General features: G+C 49.8%; 1 protein-coding gene across 3 annotated transcripts; it reads right to left on the bottom strand.

Moving 5' to 3' along the window:
* Positions 1 to 6,093: 6,093 nt before the first annotated feature.
* On the bottom strand, positions 6,094 to 19,337 carry LOC101769345 (QWRF motif-containing protein 2). 3 transcript variants are annotated; one of them, XM_012843015.3, is made up of 8 exons: positions 19,207 to 19,304; positions 11,881 to 11,972; positions 9,544 to 10,876; positions 8,059 to 8,178; positions 7,829 to 7,945; positions 7,660 to 7,749; positions 6,709 to 6,816; positions 6,094 to 6,613 (listed from the first exon to the last, which is right to left on the bottom strand). In XM_012843015.3, the coding sequence occupies exons 3-8, from the start codon at positions 10,711 to 10,713 to the stop codon at positions 6,545 to 6,547; spliced, it is 1,674 nt and encodes a 557-aa protein (XP_012698469.1). In that variant the 5' UTR covers positions 10,714 to 10,876; positions 11,881 to 11,972; positions 19,207 to 19,304; the 3' UTR covers positions 6,094 to 6,544. The 3 variants fall into 3 exon arrangements, with proteins under 3 accessions (XP_012698469.1, XP_012698470.1, XP_022678885.1); XM_012843016.3 differs by lacking the exon at positions 11,881 to 11,972 and having other exon boundaries at positions 19,207 to 19,337; XM_022823150.1 differs by lacking the exons at positions 11,881 to 11,972; positions 19,207 to 19,304 and having other exon boundaries at positions 9,544 to 11,427.
* Between the last annotated feature and the right edge of the window lie 546 nt (positions 19,338 to 19,883).

Below are 19,883 nucleotides of genomic sequence, written 5' to 3'. Positions count from 1 at the left end.
CATAGTAAGAAGAAGATGGAGAAGAAATGTAAGCTCAGTCACATGACACACGGATACAGCCACACAGGGTGACGGCTGACGGCTTTGAAGATGGATGGATGCATCCTCGACGCTAGCTACCGGCCGAAACTCGAAACAGACCGGGATTGCCACGAGGCAATAATTTGGGCGACATCCCTATCCGCTGCGGCGCTGCCTCTCCCTCCTCTCTAGCGCCGCCACTACTCCGATCCAGCAGCGTCCCGCGACGCTAGTTCTAGTTCGTACGTGCCACTGGGCGAAAGGACATGTGCGGCGCCCGGGGCAAGTGGCGGCTGCCTGCCGCGGGAAGCTAGGGGCCGAATCCGATGCGTTTTCGCATGCCCTGGGGGGCTCGCCGATCTCGCGTTTTCGCCTCCTGGTTCGCTGCCGCGGCAGCGCCCGGCGCGTGTCCGCCCGGCGCCCACCCGATGCCCGTTGGCTGCCGGTCGGGCCCCGTCCGGTCCGCCTGTCCCCGTCCGCGCCCGATCGGCTCGGCGGCGTCGTGTGTGGCGCGGATCGGACCGAGCGCCGTGGCCGGGCTCGTTTTCTGGCTGGACGCTAGCTGCGAGTAGGTGCTAGCAGCGCGCGCGCGCGCCTGGGACCGGCCGGACCTGGTGGGCGATCGTGACCGCTTTGCCAACTGTTTGGTGGCCGTACGCCCGGTTCGGATAACGCATTCCGCCCTGGGGAGCTCAAAAAAAAGGAGGCCAGCTTTATTACAAGTGGAAAGGTGGGCGGCGTCCCGTAGCGCGGAGCTGGCTGGCTCTGTGGTTGGATTCAGTTTCGCGGCTGGCGGCGTGTGCACTGTCGGGATCTTTTCACGTGATATGGACTCGGAGCCGATGGCATGATTCATGGGCTTGGTTTTTACACCAGAGACCTCATTCTTCAATGTGTTGCCGCGGGGCGTTTCCTCGTTCCCCGATGTGTTGTTGCGAGTCTGGGCTGGCATTTCGTTGCGATCAGTGCTCGAACAACCGACAGTTCTGCAAAACTCTACGCACGAAGGTAACGTAGCATGAGGGCGTGCTGGTTTGACCCTGAACCTGAAGCCAGAGCGACGCTGGCTGGCGGGCATAGCAAGAGATGGAACCTGAAACGGCAAAGGCGGGCGCAGCGCCGCCTCACCGGCCGCCGTTTCAGGTAACGGGCTGCGAGATGGCGGCAGCCGGCAGGTGGGTGAGGACGCGACGCGAGACTAGCCCCCGGACCTGTGGTGGTGGGCGCCCGGGTAGGCGGGTAGCGTCAACCGTCGCGTAGCGCAGTTAAGGTGGGGGCCCGTCGGGCCGTCACGTACGTGCGTGACGGTCGACAGGAACTGACCCGGTATCGGGCGGTATGGGGCGCGCGGACGGGCGGCGGCGGAAGGCAACCGGGCCACCACAGCACCTGCGCAGCTGCTCTCTTCGCGGCCCCAACTGTTCGATCGGCAGATATCGAGGGGGGGAAAAGGGACGGGGAAAATCAGGGGGGCGATAGCAGAGACATTAATTAACCACGCACGCATGCACATCCGACGGCGAATGCGAATCTATGCTCTGCCCTAGCGGCCGGGGAAGCGAGCAGGGCGGGGCCTTACGTGTTGTACGTTCCGACGTGGACGCGCGTGAGGAGGACGGCGGCGGTGGCGATCGGGCCGACAGCGACGCCGGCCCCGCGGGCAGAAGTGGCAGACCAGAGCTCCGCCGCGTCGCCGTCCCCGGACAGCGCCCGGCCACGGCGCGGGCCCCCCCGTCCCCCCGCGGTGCGCGGCCGTGAGCCCGTGAGGATGTCTGGATGTGCGCGCGCGACATGTGGGCGCGCCGACGGCGATCACTCGCTGGCCGCGGCGCGCACCATTACCATGCATCGCCGCCGGGCTGATACTAATTGGATAGTGTATAATTAGTAGGTTGAATTAACAAGCTGCCTGTGGCGCGTGGGCGTGACTGATGGATCTAGAGGCGGCATCAAAACTCAGAACGAAAATGCATGCCACTCTTGATGACGTGTGCAAGGTGACGAAACACGAAATGGGTTAGAGACGTAGCAGCGCGCGCCAAGGTGCTACCTACCCCTCCGTCCAGCAAAGAGTGTCCATTTAGGTTCATCCTAAGTCAAACTGTTTTAAGTTTGATCAAGTTTACGATAAACACCAAATAGGTATGATATGAAAATATATTTCATAACAAATTTAATGAAACTTGCTAGACATCAAAAGCACTGATATATTTTTATATAAATTTGATCAAACATAAAATGATTTGACTTAGAACAGAACTAAATGAATACTCTTTGCGAAACGGAGGGAGTAACTTGCTGGTCCCGACTCCCAAGCACCATACATTCCTCACGCTTGCTAGTTCGACAGCCATGGCAATGGCCAGACGGTCTGTGGTCAGGGTCGCCATGGACCGCATGCCACGCACGGCGCCCGCACGACGATCATGTTGTACAGGTGCAGCTATGCGCCTATGCCAGTGCAGCAGTGCGCCGCAGAGGCAGCCATGTCAAAGTAAACGTCGACGGGGAGGCGGGGACCGAGTTAACAGAAGGCCGCCGGAAAGTGTCCGCTTGCTGATTGCATGCAACCCATGCTTGAATCATGAATCATGAGTTCATACTTCATCGTACCAGTGGGATCCAAGCTGATGGACGTCCTTGACTGCTGCTACCGGTACCAGCTGCTTCGCTGCAGTTTCCCACGAGATGAGGCATCATTTGTGTTGTACCATACTGTACGCAGCTACGTAAGCTTCTTCACTGCAACCAGAGACCGTTCAAGGTCCTCTTTTCCTCCATGATCCCCAGGTGAAAGGCGTTATGCTTGCCGTGAGCAGAGCAGTTTGGTAAGGCGTGAGCTCAACTCGCCGACCATGCAACCGCTCCGGCGCTTTCCAGATTGTCACCCGCGTCACCGGTCCGTTGCAGCAACAGAACTACATAACTGAACGCGTACGCGCGTTGCTGTCGATCGAAGAAACAACCGCCGCATCGGAGGCTTCGTCGTCGGCCAGGCCCTCCAACTGCTCGGGCGCTGCCATGATCGATGGAATGCATGGGCTCGCCGTGCGTTCTGACGTTCTGTTATCTTCCTTCCCCTGGACAAAACGAAAACCAGATACCTCAGGGCCGCTAGCACAATCAACTGACAGAAGAAGCAAGTCCACTTTTATTTTGAACATAGAAAATCTAGGATTCAGGTATGGTTTCAAATGGCAAAAGCTGGACGCGCGAAGTCGTCGGTGCATGGGACCGGGAGGCGGGAGGCCAAGTTTTCACTGGGAGCATTTCCCAGTCTCTGCTTACCGCAATGCTCAGCTAAGGTCAACGCGTATGCAAAGTTCAGACCTCAGGGGGACACGACCGTTCGGTACCATGCACTCAGATCTTTGAAGGCGTGACAACTGACTGACTAGTGCTGGGTCAACAAAGTGCGCGAGGCCGAAGTCCACGTCCACATTTATGGTTTCGTTCAGACGTTTGCGCCCTACCTTTTCAGTTATTAGCGATCCTGCTAGTGACCCAGCACTCCAGCAGCAGTCTCAGAAGTCAGAACTCTCATCGAGTGGGCTGATCAAAGTCTGCTATGGGCCAAGGAGATGGCTCATCATGATTGAAGCCGCGGACTTCGGCTAGCCTGCTTGGAAAACTGAGCGCCTGGCTGCTCGAATGAACGAACTGCGAGAGATTGGGAGAGTGGGCTGACGAGTGATAGGCTACCTCGGCTGTACTTTGTTTGACTGGCTCGCGTGAGTTGCCATGGCCCATGGGAACACATTGCTGCAGTAGTGCTGTCTGCCAGAAAGGCCACTTAATTTGCGAAAAGGGAAGGAGACGACTTGATAAAGGCCTTGCAACGTCAAAAAGATGGGCAGAACGCTTAACCGTAATCAAGTGCAAAACAGCAAAAGCATTCAGCTGTTGTCTTGTTGGAGAGAAAAGGCAATCAACAGTTTGAACTGATGTAGATTGCCATAGCAGGATCATGCGTGTTCGTCGTACGGCGACGCACCACATGTCCTTTTCTCGGATTCAAGTCCAAAACTGGTCTTCAGTCCCAAAAAGATTCAGCAGTCTCAGACAGACAGAGCAAGCCAGCAAAGGGTTGGGCTCGACTTTGCTGGGCTGCTGTCCCGACCTGGAGCTGGGCCTTTCTTTAAGCCAGCAAGGATGTTGGGCTTTTCTAAGCTAACGAGCCGACGGCCCGTGGGAGAGCGGCCCGACGGAGTTTCCTCGTCGGCGGACGGACGCGCGACCGACGCCATGGATATGCTGGGTGCGGGGGGCGGCGACCTTGAATCTTGGTCATGTTTGTGCGCGAGCACGATGCGATGCGACGCTGCAGCAGCGGCTCCTAGCCTCCTAGCAGCAGTCTAGCGCCGCCCCGTGGGCTCGCGTCGCTCTCGGGCCGGTGGCGGTCGGTACCTGTGGCTGTGTGTGTAGCTGGTTAAGGTAACGAGGTGGCGAGTTGGTTTCGGCCGCGTCGGCTTCGATGCCGACGATGTCACGGCGACGTGACGGGGCGCCGAACGGACGCCCACTGGACCTTTCTTCGAACATTTGAATAGGACCTCCCAATCTTAAAATGCTACAGCGTTCTTCATGAATCGTGAATAGGCCATTTCTTCTAAAGAAAACTTCAATTGCATTTCACCTCGTTGCATCCAACCGGGTCGGCCACATCACAGCACAGGAAAAATGCAAAACCACATGTACATACGAACTGACTTTATCTTAACCGTTAATTTCTCTCCATCCAACCATTTGATCTACTAACTACCTATGTACTTCTCACCTACCCACGATCTATCTTACCGTTGATTCAAAATAAATAGTTTGAATAACTCATGTGTTCATATGTATATACGAAAAATGTATGTTTCTACAGCACAGCACAGCACAGCACAATACTGAAAACGGGCTGCAGCAACCACTGCCCTAAAACTCGGGACCAACGCTGCAACACATACGTCTCATGGTCATTGCAACAAGCAGAATCTTTACAACGCTAATGGTCTGTTTAGAGGAGCACTCCACTCTAGGAAAAATTCTCCACTCCACTAAACTCCAAAAAATTCACAGCCAAACGCGTCTAGCTCCAGCAACTCGAGTTTCAGAAAAAACGTGGAGTAAGGAGGTAGATCCATATTTTTTGTGGAGTATCTCAAGAGGTGCTCCAAAAACCCCTTTTCAAACCTCCTCGTGAAGTTGGTGGGTATTTACCCATTATTGTCACTGGTTACATAACTTATCCCTTCGTTTCTATTTTGCTGAGACTCAGATTCATCTTGTTCCTCGCGCTCCCGACCTCCTGCGCGACATCGCGCCGCCCCCGTCGGGCCATGGCCTTCGGGCTCATGTTTTTGGGAACCGAAGAACCTCCGCTGTCAGTACGAGTGCCAGTACTGCTGCCGCGAGTTCGTCAACTCGCAGGCGCTGGGCGGCCACCAGAACGCGCACAAGAAGGAGCGGCAGCAGCTCGGCGGGGGCGGCGGCGACGTGGCGCCCACGAGCTGGGTCTACTTCTCCCCGCGCGCCGCCTGTAAGACTTCTGTTCTTGATATGCATGATGATGATCTGATGAACGATGGCCGTGCCGGGCAGGCCCCCTGTAAATTTTTGGTTGGTCCATCAAATCTGATCTGCCATTTCTTCGGCACAAGTGCCACCAATTTTTTCCATCGGTTGCGGTATTATTAGTCCAGCTACTAAATTAGTATAGTTCAGTGGTGAGAGGCCGTGTTTGATTTGGTTTGCTGATCTAATCCTACAAGATTGTGATGGGAAATGAAAGTTAATTTTCTAGTTGACATGGCGAGAGGGTAAAAGGGAGGAAGGAGAAGAGACAGACATGTGAAATCGTTCACAAAGGGTAAAATAGATTTTTCACAATAAGTGCTTATGTTTTTGAAGCTGGAACACTGCCACCAGCCAAACACATGCAGCAGCTCCATATTTTTCTGAAGTTGGTGGACTGGAGCTAGGAAAATGTGGAGTTAGTTTTTCTGGAGTGAAGTGCTCCAGAACAGGCCCTAAGAATTATATTTCCATTCTTTCAAGAATCAGGATGCATCAGAGGCTCAGAGCGGATACCATGACTCCATAGGCAAGTCAGGATAAACAACCTCCGTGTTAATTTTGCCATGAAAACACCCTGTATCAAGCCAACAAAATGTCTCCCTTTCACAATACAAACACTCATCACCACTCGAGCACTCCACACGCAAGAGTTAAGCACGCAAACGACAAGCTTTTTTTCATATCTACAGGAAAGCTTATCTTTGGGTCAAGGCTAGGGATTTCTGTATACACCAGCTGCGGCGACTGCAGGTAAAGAGGGGGCCGCTTCTATGGGTTGATATGCACTCAAAAAAAATTACATGAATCAGCTACACTCGGTGAGGTCGATCGAGCAGATTAGGACACGCTTCACACCCAACAAATGGTTACATCTTTTTTATTACCTGTAGCACAGTCTCCGGTGAGAAAAGGCGAGGCCGTGTGATGTTAGTGACCACCCAACGTGGCGAGGCAAACTGATCTACAAGTGTGTCGGGCACTGCTTTTGGTTTCGTTGCAGCATGTGGGCTTGCAAACTACACTTCTTGACCTGTTTTCCAAATCAGACAATTAACAAGGTGAACTAAATAAAATTGAGTAACAGAATAATTGAGTAAAAAGAGCATATATAGAAGATGTCCCTACATGTATTGCTGCAACCGTGGACAAGAGATCCTTCGATTGGTCCAACAACATTTGTTCTTGTGTGGCGAGTTTAGCAAGCTCAGACACTACAGAGCTTGTTCCCTCAACCTGAAGATGAATAAATATATCATTCAGAGACTTCCCCGGTAAATATCTGACATAAAATGTAATGCATGTTCATGAAGGAATAAATTACATGTAACACTGAGTTCATGGAGCAATAAGTTGCATCGCCAGCAGAACAGGCAAACAATCCATGGTTGCTAGTTATCATATTTTGACTCAACGAGATGATACAAAAAGTTCACTATGAGATGCTATGGTTCCAATGCAAATCTTGTATCACTCACTAAATCCACAGGCATGCAGTCCAATATATTGCCAAATATTCCAAGATACTAATTGTCTAGTGGGTAACCAGTGTAAGCTAACTATTTTACCAGAAAACAACAGTACCATATTTGAACATGTCTAGGAAAATTTTCCTTCATTAAATCTACATGGAAAAAATGTTCGCTTAGAACAATGTCCATGTTCTTGCGCTTTTTGTTTTCTTAAAATGCCAACACCACCCTTGTCTAATTTGAAATTGTAAACTTTGGATGGTACAACATAGATCAAGATATACAGCCCATCTCAAGATGGTAAAGGAATTAGAACATTCAACACAGCTATGTTACATCAGTATTCAGTAGATAAGAAATAGCACTGGCTATTGAAAGGAAAAAAACATTGTCCTCATAGTTATTTTGTACAGCAGAGCCATAATGCTTGTAATAAATACAAATTTCTGTTTGAAGACATAGCCATGCACCAAAATTTTATTTGGAAGCATCTTCCAATTTGGGATTGACGATTTTTTGTTATTGATGTATCATGATAAAAAGAAAATCCAAGGGGAAAAGAAATATAAATTGCAGCTCTGTAGGAAGACAGGGTATATATACATACCTTAGACAGCAGATTACATATCGAGGATGTCATTGTGTGCATTACATCCACAGCTGAGTTAACAGCTTCCTTCACACCTTGCACATCACCCTGCACAGAGATAGGTGACTATTATTTTGTGCATATCAAATCAAGCCACATAGCTAGACCTGCTTAGACAATTGCCAACCTTTGCACCATCAACAACCGGAAGACGAAGAGTACTAGCCTTCAGTGCTTTAATTGCTGCTGATAAAGCACTTGAATGATGTTTTTCTATATGAGACCAGTCCTCTAGATACGACATCTGAACATGTCAAATGGCATAGATACATTAATTATACAAAGCCAACCAGCAACAAGAAATCCTAGTGCAAGCCACATAAATATGTTAAATAGCAAATGCATCGTATCACTTACCTGACCCCTAAGAATAGCAAACAATTTAAGTTTTTGTTTCTGGAGTTGGAGTCTGCATCTTTTGGAACTGACATTGTCACGTAATCTTGATATTTCTTTCCATGCGCTGTGAAGGGTTTTCTGAAGAAGAGGGGAATAAGAAACTGTTCAGAACATTTGACCCTTTTTCCGATTCTCTTACACAGCATTATCATATTTGTTTAATCCACTTTGACCAGGATTAGTTGTACATTTGAAGTCTGTTATGCAATGAGAAATACGAAACCCCACATATCTTAAACAAGTTCTTTTGTACTTAAGTATCACTGTGTTTCACCACAAGACTTAAATGACAATTCAATCTAGCAAATCTTTGAATCATAAGCACACTGCGCACAACAGAGGGGTTCAAGGTGGCTAGACTTGCATAGATTTGGCCAATATACCACAAAGCACTATAATAAGACTCAGATCATGCAAAATTGCAAATATTCACAAGACACATATCACAAATAGATTGCTGGGTTGTGTCATGGATAGTGCCATCAATACCATTATTCAATAAGTTGGTCCGGAAGATCTTTTCTTTTATTCTAGATGCCAAGTTATCCAGACAATTGCCAAATGTTTGTATCGACAATAGTATGGGCTGGCATATGAAATGAAACATTACAAATTCTGACTCGGTATAATCTCTTCCCACCTACCAATGGCTTCCCTAGCATCAAACAATCAACTAGGGATTGTTCTAGTGGCAAATCAAAGTGGCACTTTGGAATGTTTGGGCTCACACAAATCAATAAAGAGGAAAAGCATGGACATGACCAGATATTGCATTTTCGTTCTAGTTGATGTAATCTAAGTCTAGAGGTATAGACTCTATATATGCGTATCTAGATGACACCATAATTTACATTTTCTTGCTAAAAACCCAAAGATGCCACTTTATCCTTGCTATTTTTCACGTACAAATTGCAGGACCTTGTGCATGATAGTTGGTGCATTTATAGTTGGCAGTTCCCATTTATGATCCTTCACCATCTAGTGTTGCCAAAATCCATTTTTGGCAAATCAATAAACAAGCTGTTGGTAACTCCTTTGTTCTATTTAAGTGCAGACTTGCAACATAATTCACCCCAATTTTCCAATGCAATAACTGTATGCAGTATCAAGAAATGCTCAATCTTAGTGGTCCATAACTTTCAACTTTCTTCTCAGGCTCCAAAAGAGGAAAATAAAGAAAATTTGCATTGTGTACCGTTGCCAATCTTATCCATGTGATATATTGAATACTCTATCCTAAAAAATCATATCAAGAAAGCACCCAAACTAACAAATAAGAAACAGAATGTAAGATTGCAGATCATCGATACCTTGGACGTGTCACAGATTTGCAATATTTAAGCCCCAAACACACGAAAATGATTTTATTAACTGTACTAGAACACTAGATGCAGGAGTGAAATGCATAGGTAAACCTAACACCAATATCAAGGTTTGATTTACCTCGGCAGTGAAGCTCTGCACCAGAAGTGATGCGTCTGTCCGTGCATTGATGCACCGCCACTGCAAATGCCGGTTGTCCAGCAGCCGCAGCCTGTGTGCTTCCTCGATTCTGTTCTCTCCCTTCTTCGCCCTCCTCACCTCCGCAGCAAAGCTGATGATAGATGGCGCATTTGCTGGAGCTTGCATCATATGCCCATTTGGCGATGCTTCCCCACCACGCCCTCTTGATGGACTCGCGGCGCCCCTGCTTCCACGGCATGGAGATGGGGACCGACCCGGCAGCCTTGGCGACATTGGACTGTCTGAGAACGACCTCCGGCCAGACGATGGTAGTGGCAGCCCAGGCTCTGGAAGGCGGCGCAGGCGGCTGTTGGTTTCCTGCCAGAACCTTGCCGGCACGCTGATGCCGCGGCGCGGGGGATCACCGGCGCCCGAGTTGCTTCCAGACGAGACGCTGTCGGTATCGGAGGACGCGGACAGGTCTGGAGCTGCTGCAGCTGCCGGGTCGGATGGGGAGAGCGATGTGGTGGAGTCGAAGGCCATGGAGCGGCGGAGCAGGTGAACGGCGGCGAGGATGGAGTCCTTGCGGTCGAGGCTGCAGTCGAGGCTGCGAGCGAGCGGGTCCGATGCCTTGGGCTTGGCCGCGGGCCATCGGCCCTGCGGCCGCGCGTTCTCGGCCTCCGGCACGGAGGACACGCTCTTCCGGCGCTCCGGCGTGGGCCCGCGCCGCGCGGCGGGTGAGGACGGCGACGAGGCCCGCGGCGCGCGCGACGTCTTGTAGAAGAAGGACTCCCCCTGGAACGACACCGAGAGGCTCCGCATCGTGGTCGCGGTAGCTGTCGCCGCCGCGGCCGCGGCCGCTGCCGACGCGGTGGTGGTGGGCGACGTGGAGTGCTGCGGCGGCGGAGTGGACGCTCGGGTGCGCTGCGCCGACAGGGAGCGCCGGGACGAGGACGAGGAGGACGAAGACGTGGAGGACGACGTGGAGGAGGCCGGGGACGCGGCGGCGGCGGCGGCGCCGGCGGACAGGTACCTGGAGGAGACGGGCTTGTTGGAGCGCGAGTTCCTCCGCGCGGCGGCGGAGTTGGGCTTGTCGAGCGCCGGCGTGAGCGGCGGGCGCGCGGGGTGGGCCGGATCTGGCGCGGTGGCCGCCGCCGCGGCAGCCACCATGCCGTGCCGGTGCCGCGGCAGGTGGGGGAGGGAGATCTGGCTACGCGCGGCGGCCCCGCGGCAATGCAGGTCCCCCGGGCTCCAGATTCGCCGCCCACGCTTCCGCTCCTGCCCGGGCCTCCGCTCCCGCAGGCGGCGGCGGGCGCCCTCCGGATCGACGCGCCTGCGAGGTCGGGGAGCAGCAGCGAACTGGTGAGGCAGTGTTACAGTTTGAGGTAGAGGAGAGGCAGGGGAGGAGTGAAGTGGGGATTTTGCCTGACTTTTTTTTAGTTTTTTTTTTCTTTTGCAGTTGTTTTACTCGTTTTTGTATCTTTGCTTTGGTTTTGGGGATCTTTGCTTGGGCAGCTCGCTGCTCTGCTGCTGATTCTTCTGGCCTGCGGCTGTGTGGGTGTGGCCTCTCCCCTCCTCTGGTGTGGCCGTGACGCGGTCCCAGCCTCCCAGGGGAGGGTGAGGCTGGCCGGCGTAACCTTTTCTTCTTTTCTTTTGTTTTCGCTTTTCCACAGAAAGGATTCTTAAAACATTTCTATTGGAGGGAGAGCGACAGTGCCATTTCGGAACAACAGTTTCTGGGTGGGGTAGCATGTGAAAAAACCATGAATTTGGTCACAGGGGTTGTTGAGGAAAGAAACAGTTCTTTCTTGAGTTGGTAGCTATAGAATTTGACAAAGGGTAGTACATAATTAGAAGCGAACAAAAAAAATGAAAAAGGTTGTTTTTATCTTACCAATTTACTACTACTTATTAGGTTGGAAAGCGACACGTGTGCAGATGTTTGAAGCAAAACTACTAATGGAGATTCCCTGCTTCTCAATCTTACTGTTTTAGCTATACTGTAACAAAAGTTGAAGGAGATGCAAACGTAACGGGAGAGAGTTGCAATTATGAAAATTAATTTAATTTAATCCACTAGAAATGTCATGAAAAAATGGTCTACATAGCTGTGGATGAGAGGAGAAAATTGGTTCAGAGAAAAAATAGATTGTAAAATTAACTCAAAAGGTGGGTTTTGTATATGAACAAGTATTACGGGAGCTGAAAGGCTTGAGTAGGTTAGCTGAACTGCGATCATCTGCCAGTACCAGTACCTTACTTTAGGGCGCTATTGATGGAATTGAAACGGACATTTGTCTATGCTTACATTGCTTCGTTAGGTGTTTGCTCATGTACCTGTACCAATACGAACTCCGTACCAAATTGCTTTTGCACCATGTGCTCGATGGAATTCGTTATTGCAGCGATCTCAACCTAATTCATTAATTCTGGAGAGGGACAAAAATACAATTTATATTTATTTAAGGATTGAAAATAAAGAAGCTAAGTGACAAATCATGTTCAAAATTCTCTACAAAAGAGAAACGATGACATTGTATATTCACTCTCCATTTCAGAATTGGTATATTACTGCAAAATTTAATGCAAGCACTCCATTTATTACAAAATCTTTACCTAATTTTTTTTCCGGAAAACAAATAACACCAAGATAATGCTATATATGTGAAAAAATTAACACCTTGTAAGCATCGAAAAAGGTTTTGTCATCCACCATGCACGATTCTAACCGAATAGTGGACTGATTAGCGAGCGGGATTTATGGTTGGGTTGGACGCTCCGATCGAAAGGGGGTCACGATTGGATCGATGGCGATGCCACGAGTCCACCTCATGGCTCGCACCGCATGCACTACATATGTGGCGGTCTGGTCCTGATGGCTACTTGCGATCTCAATTCCTGAGCCGGTCTCAGTTTACTTAGATTAAACGTCACAATTATTGAGGGTATATAAATATATAATCATTAATCACAACCCAACCTTTCCCTTGATGGATGACCCACCAGAACTAACCTTAACAAAAGCTTTGGTGTATATCTTGTGAACTATAAAAATGACATGAGCAAAAATTTCTTTTCTGAAAGAAAAAAAGATGACCTTAACATGGCCACGCATAACAATTCCAGTTTACAAAATTTCTTTTTGCAAATGATAAAAGCCGTGGATGGCACAGAAAAAGCAAGCATGGGATAGGTGGCCTTTTTAGGTGAGTTTTCTTGTTGGAACTTTTGTACTGAATCTCCAAAATTCTTAGACGGGATGTCCTAGAAGATCTCTTAAATATAGGCAATAACTAGTTTTAAATTATCAGGTCTTTTGCATTATGATTGCTTATGCGACCTATGAGAAAGATCAATACAAAAAAGTCAGCATATTACCACACACACCACTCACCAGTTAGTTGCTTTCTTTGTAATATAAAAAGGTGTTATCTTGCACGGCTGCAATTATGATAAGTGTGCATATAAAAAGAAAAATAAATTCACAAAGTTAATCGGTTTCTTCATATGAACAGCCCATAAGCATCAACCATTAATTTTATGTACTCCCTAAATCTAACAGGCGCTTCATTTGCTGCACATAATAACGTCATTTTCGCCCCTTTCTTGGGTTTTAGGTAAACAGTGCCTTTTTAACAACAGCTTGGAACTGGACTTTGCAGTGCTAGCTATTAGCTCCCTCCAATAACCCCTCTGGCCTCTGCCCATGCCTGCCAGATCTGTGTCGCGGCGGCTATAGTGTTCTCGCTAAGGAGTCGTCCTCAGACGGGCACTTTCTTTTCCTAATTGCATGCTTGCTTAGCATCTAACCTTCCTAATGCCCTGCTTTTCTTGAGAGCGTCTTGTGAGGTCCAGCAGGCGCCACTGGAGGGCCTAGTAAAAGGATGCCAATTCGTGTAGGAGAATGGCCTGTCGAGCAACAGTGACCCAGAAGGGTGTTTTGGTCCATTCGCCCAAAAGGATGGTCTTGTCATGATGTAACACAAGCATGAAAGGATCTTAAATTTAACTATCTAAATCAACGAAGCTCCCTCTTAACTCTTGTGCAGAGGAGAGGGAAATAGAGACCCTTTTTGACTGTGAGAGGTGTAATGTTGTCGGATGCTTAGTTCGTGACTTTTGTCCAATGTAATTAAATTGCACCCAGCCAGGGTTGAGATACAAACATTGACTTGATTGTATGATGATAATTTAAACTTGTAATGCTCGTCAAGCGGGTGCTTAGAGCGCACACCAAGCACATTATTTTTTCTTTTGTTTTTTTTTTGGGGGGGGGGGGGGGGGGACGCAAGGAAGCTTTGTTTCCTCTTTCCTGCCAAAAACAAGCCACATGGGCGAGGTCCAAACGTCAATCACATGCCAATTTCCTGACCAGACTACGAGCACCAAATCAGCCAGAAAATAAAATATGGAACGTGTATATAGTTATCACATAGCCATGTGACTTGCCCGGCAGATTGAGTTCTTTTTATCACACTACTAGCACTACATGTTATTGCATCATAGGAATATGGGCACGGAAGAACTAGTAGTACTATATATAGAGGCTCTGCCTACCTAGTCATGGTCTCAATGGAATTCCTGGTGCCTGATGCATGGGCCAAAAGAAAACACACACACACACACACACAGAACCCAAAAAAAAAAAACGCCGATCTGAACCGTGACCTGCCATCCTGTCCCCCATGACTAAAATGCGTTCCCAAGCAGCCACTACTCCACCATTTCATGAAAACTGTTATGATCACTGCTAGTCTGCTGCTACTACTAAACCATGACGATAGCTTTGTGTGGATCATTGTATTATTACGACGACAAAAAGAAAGATGAAAGTGTAGTTGGGAGCGTTGGACAAATACAGCTCAACCAACTCGCCCCCGCGTGGTCACGTATATATTGGCAGGAGGACGGTCCTGCCCAATGTTAATCCGGCACGCGCGCGCCGCAGCGCTCCGCGGGGCGCGACGCGAGCGGCCGGTGGGTCCCACGCCCCCCCCCCCCCCAAAAAATGTGCTGCCCCGCGCGTTGCGCGCACCCGCGTGGTTTTTCTTTTCTTTTCAATTTTTTTCTATACCAGGTAAATATAGTTTTTTCTCAAAAGTCAAATGTTACGTATATATAAGTTATATATACCATGAAAGATGTACGCATAAGTTCTGGATGCTATTGAAGTTGTGCTAAAAAATATTGTATATACGTATAAGTTATGTGCATAATTTTTTTAACAACATTCTCTCAAAAGTTATGACAATGTTATGCGTATAAGTGATGTATATCATGAGAGTTGTATACATTCTGTATGTTATTTATTGAAGTTGTGCTTAAAAAAATTATCTTATAAATAAAGTTATGCGTAAAGTTATGCGTATAAGTTATGATATTTTAAAAATATAAAGTACGGGATTTAAAACTTTTCAAAAAGGAAAGTCGCGGGCTACGGGGGATCGAGCGCTGCCGGCCCTCCTAATACGCGCGCTAATCAGCAAACCCCACGGTCCTGTCCTGTGGCAGTGTGTCGTTCAAGAAGCAAGCAAGCAACGGCCGGCCGGCGCAGCCACGGGACGGGCACGACGCGGTGCCACTAGACTAGCCCACACTACCCGCGAGCACGGGCAGGCATGCCCTGGCCGTGCGCGTCGCCGTCCACAGGAGACCACCACCCCGGCGTCCTGGAGACAGGAGGGACGACGCAGGCAGCAGATCAGTGTACTCTCATCGTCGTAATCAATTACGAGCATGTGGTTACATACGCAAAGGTCAGCTCAAGTCACTGTGCTGTCCCGTTTATCACGTGATGTTGGTGCGCTTCCGATCCGTGTGTGCGGCTTCTACTGAACTTGACAGGGGATTGACACGACGCTTCGATCGACCAGGGTAGCGTACGTATCGCAGCTCCCCGGGTTCCCAATGCTTAGTTTTAGGTGTGTCGGGAGTCAGAAAACGAACTGCTGGTGCAGTACGTACAGCTAGTCCAAGGAAGGAGCAGTTGGGACGACTCGAGAGGCATCAGTACTCAATAGTGTAACCGATCCCGATCGATCGCTGCTTTGCATCCTACGCTACCTATCCGTGACGATAAGTATCTTTACTAATTTTTGTACTACGTACACACACCAGCATGGTTGCTTGAATGAGCAACTAGAGTTCGTAACATTATTCCTTTAATACCACCGACGGCGACGCTACTGTACGTGTCGTGTCACGTACAGCGGGCGGGCGCTCAAAGTATGATAAGGTGCATGCCGTGTCCATGTGCGGAATTTAAAATCACCGGAAAGCAGCTAGGTAGCCAAACGCACAGTACCATACGTGTTCGGCACCTACTGGATACTAGCGCGCGTACGCTAGTCGTGTCGAGTTGCTGTCGTGCTCGTGCTCGACGAGGCCGACCGAGTGGGCTTGGCTGTTAGGACCCGGCACACACCTAAACGCAGGGGCAGGTAGCTCGCGCTATCGAAAGGTCAACCAGGCCGTCCTCCAACTCCTCCTATGCTGCTTGCTGCTCCACAAACCAAACCAAACCAACCCAGCGGCGCAGCCGGCCGGCGTTGGCGTTGCCCGTGCGCGCGCAACTGCGGCGAGGCTGTAAAGCGAACGCGCCAGCCCAGCCAACACACTGCAGAGTCCTCAGTCCTCACAGCTCGCACACGCCACGCCGGCACAGCGCAAAGCCGCAAAGCGCCCCACGCCGCACGGTGGCCGCCTTTTCTTCCGGCCGGCGGATCTTATCCGAACTGCCCGCGGTAAGACTGTTCCGGCCGGCGTGCGGTTCGACCTCCACCTCCGCGTCGTCGTCGCGCAAACGGCCACGTTATCCATGGTCCCCGCCGCGGCCGTCCCGGCCGGGCTCCCGCGGCAGCGCTTGCCGGATACAAAAGCTGCCGCCGCTGGAGCTGGCGCTGTAAAGCTAGGGGCGTCTAGATGGCATTAAGAATCCTCGTCTTTCGAGGGTAAATTGCCAGCTCCAAGTTTTTTTTTCTAGAAAAAAATGCGAGCTCCACACGGATCAGGGACAGGGATCAGTGCGACCGGTGCTGTACTGCTGTGAGCCTGTGAGCCTGCGGCACAGTGACGGCCCAACTATTGCAGCATCAGCATCAGCGGCGGCTGCTGTAGTACAGTGAAAGAGTGAAGACCAGCTGTCGGGCTCACCAAGTCAGAGTGACAGGTCAACTCGGAAGGATATGGGTTGGAAACTTGGATTGGATGGAAAGTGCTGCAGCATAACGGGATCGGATTCGTCCACGGATTGGCCGTGGCTGCTGCATTTACAGGCCAACGAAATCGTGGTGCGGTTGGCCAGTGATGGCCATGGCCCATGGGAAGGTCTGGACTCTCCCCAACTGCTGCAAGTAGAACTAGTGCACTACCACTCCATTTTGCCATTTTTCCCATTCCCCAACCGTGAACCGTGCGGGAAGGCGAGGGCATTGGGCATTGGCGCGTCGCTATGCCAGGCGGCCACGGGACCAGACCAACGGAGGTGGCGGGCGCACATGCGCCGAGCCAGCAGCCGCACGGCACGCCCCGGCGCCACCGAGGCAGCGGCGGAACGGACGGGGAAACGGGGCCAAAAAAAAACCCGCATGGCTCCCGGTGACCCTGGACCACCGGCCGGCCGACCAATTTCTATTTCACCGCCTTCCCCGGCTCTGCCCCTCGGCCTTCTCCTTCGTCTCATCCGTTTACCGCGGCACGGGCGCGGGTCCTACTCCTACCACGGACGTAGTACACCTGGCGTGGGCCCCTCTGCCGGACTGTAAGCTGGGACTGGGACTGTGACTTCATGGGTAAATCGTACTACGGTCACGGCCACCTTCTAGCCCTCTCTCTCTCTCGATCGATCGAAGTTAACCTACTGCTTGACCTAATGTGTCTTTTGGTCGGCACGTCGACTCCAACGTGGCGACAACGAACGTGCCGGAAGAAGCTACGTGGAACGCCGACGTATCGAGCCATGCATCCGCCGGTGCTCCTTCGCAAATCATGCAGATACCATGTGCCCTGAATTTTTGTCCGGGAGCAGCGTGAATCAGCCAATAACACGCTGACAGACAGGGGCACTTAGGAGCAAAAAACAACTATCCATGAAAGATAAAAGATTCCGTCCCCTCGCCAAGCCGTGCATCAAGTTCAAGCACGTACTACTGCCTATAAACATTGCATATTCTCCCAGATCTTGGACAGGATTACAGGAACAGATGACAGATCCATCCCAATGATCAGCTGCTCATTTTCGTTTTGCAGCTCGGTTTGACTAGTGGCAAATGCATGAAGGCGGTGATGCCAATCAGGCAGGCAATTGGACAGAGGATCGGACAGGGGAAGGCGCCAGGGATCCATGATTGCGTTGCGTTTGCCTGCGGCTCAGGTCGCTAATGCTCCCAACAGTACACATGCGCGTGCTTATTTGCAATGTACATGTATTGTATACAGCGCCTGCAGGTACTGTAGCTGGGATAAGGCTCTAACCATGTGCCTTGTAAAATATCATACGTGTCAAATTTCACTCACATGCAGAGATGCAGACATGCTCCGGATCACTCGCTCAGGCTACAGCAAAGGACGAAAGGAGCAGTAAGAAGACCAGCACCGCAAATTCAACGCATTTTTTTTTGGGGGGTGGGGTTGGGGGAGGAATTTCTGCCAATCTACGGTGGTGAAGCCCATGACCTGCATCTTGTTTTGTTTTGCGACATAAAATAATTCTGGGAGGAAAACCATCAGTACATGTGACTAAGAAGCTATGCAGGTATTCTGATTGCGATTTACAGAGGCCGTGACAAAGAGCCCCAGGATGACGACACGGGCAACGATCCCGGCGACAAGGATGTAACAACAATCGGGAGCTCTCGTGGACATTTCCCTTCGTGAATTTTCTCTGGCTTTTGTGGCTAGGTCCATCGATGCGTACTTGCTTCACACACTACTGCTATTTCGATTTCGCGCGTGTAAACGTCACAGAAAGAACTGCTCCTGCCTACCACACCGACGCCTCTCTGAAAGCGCCAAAATACCACCCCGCCTGATACCGATGGCTGCAACTGCTGTATCGATCCCGACGAACACAAGGTATCGCATGGGAATACGTGGTCATCTCGACGTGAAGTTTATGGGATGCTCTGTGACTGAATTTACTGTTCTACGTGTACTTTTGCTTGAAAAATCTACTGAAATGAAAACAAAATAATTGCTTCTGAATGCTTTTAGGTATTAATCTGTTGATGAAATATTGTGTTTGCTAGTCTAAAGTGTCAAGACCGACATCCACAAAGGCTGCAATCAGAAAGTGTGATTTTTCTCTGCATTCTAAAATTTGCTAAACTAAGAAATGAGGCCTCCTAATTAAATTTAAAACGGCTCTGGGCCTACGATCTCCTTGTAAGGGTCATGCATACTCGTCAACTAGAAAAAGATTAAAAAGCTGCATCTTGCTGACAGCTTACAATTCAAAATGCCATTGCATATCCAGTTCATAAGCTCATATATTCAGAGATGCCCCATAAAAAGTGAGAAAAAGGAGCAAGAAACAGCAAAGGCAATGGCGAAAGATCACAAGATCGAGCATCTCAAGATTCCAAAGAAAATGAATCAGAAACCAAACTATACAGGAGCAGAAAGCAAATCTGAACTTTCAGAGGCTGCAAAAGGTTTCAGCAGTACCTGACTGACGAGGTGGCAACGCGAACTAGGAGGAGCTCGGCAGCTGCAGCCTGTCCTCCCAAGCCTCGCCTGTTTAATCGGCCGCTCCGCACAAATGAGTCTCCAAAACCCAGCAAGCATCAGCTTTAGGGCCCTTAAAGGGAGCCATTATTTGCAGATTAAGCTTTGTGAGGCCCCACACTGTTCCCTCCTCACTCTGAACTGTATACCTTTCCTTGTCCTCCTCACCCCCTTTGCTTCTAAGGAGGTTCTACTATCTTTTTTATGCCTTTAATCAATTCAGTCCTGGGGTCACATTAGTATGCATCTTTGCTGATTTACAGATTGTATATAACACTGTATCTACTTTCTCAAAAACGTATGCATTAGTTTCAAATACAGAACCACATTGGCATTTAGCCATGTGCTAGTGCATGTGCAGAAAGGGCCGGCATCTGGCTGCTGCTCCAGAGGGTAAAAGTGACAGCATCTTAGAAGAGCTGGACCATTGCCCTGGAGAGAAAGAGAGAGAGTTCATGAAGATTTGCAGTTTTTTATGCAGTGTTAACTGTTAAAGTAGTTTATCAAGGGCTAAAGTAGGTATGGAATCATAACAGTGTTACAGCATGTGACTTACTGACTCTGATCAGCGTGGAGATTCAGCACAGGAACATCGAAGAAGCGAGGCAGTTCGCCAC

Source organism: Setaria italica, chromosome IX (genome assembly GCF_000263155.2).
Source record: "Setaria italica strain Yugu1 chromosome IX, Setaria_italica_v2.0, whole genome shotgun sequence".
Classification (NCBI taxonomy): Eukaryota; Viridiplantae; Streptophyta; class Magnoliopsida; order Poales; family Poaceae; genus Setaria; species Setaria italica.
This window is presented reverse-complemented; position numbering and strand designations above follow the sequence as displayed.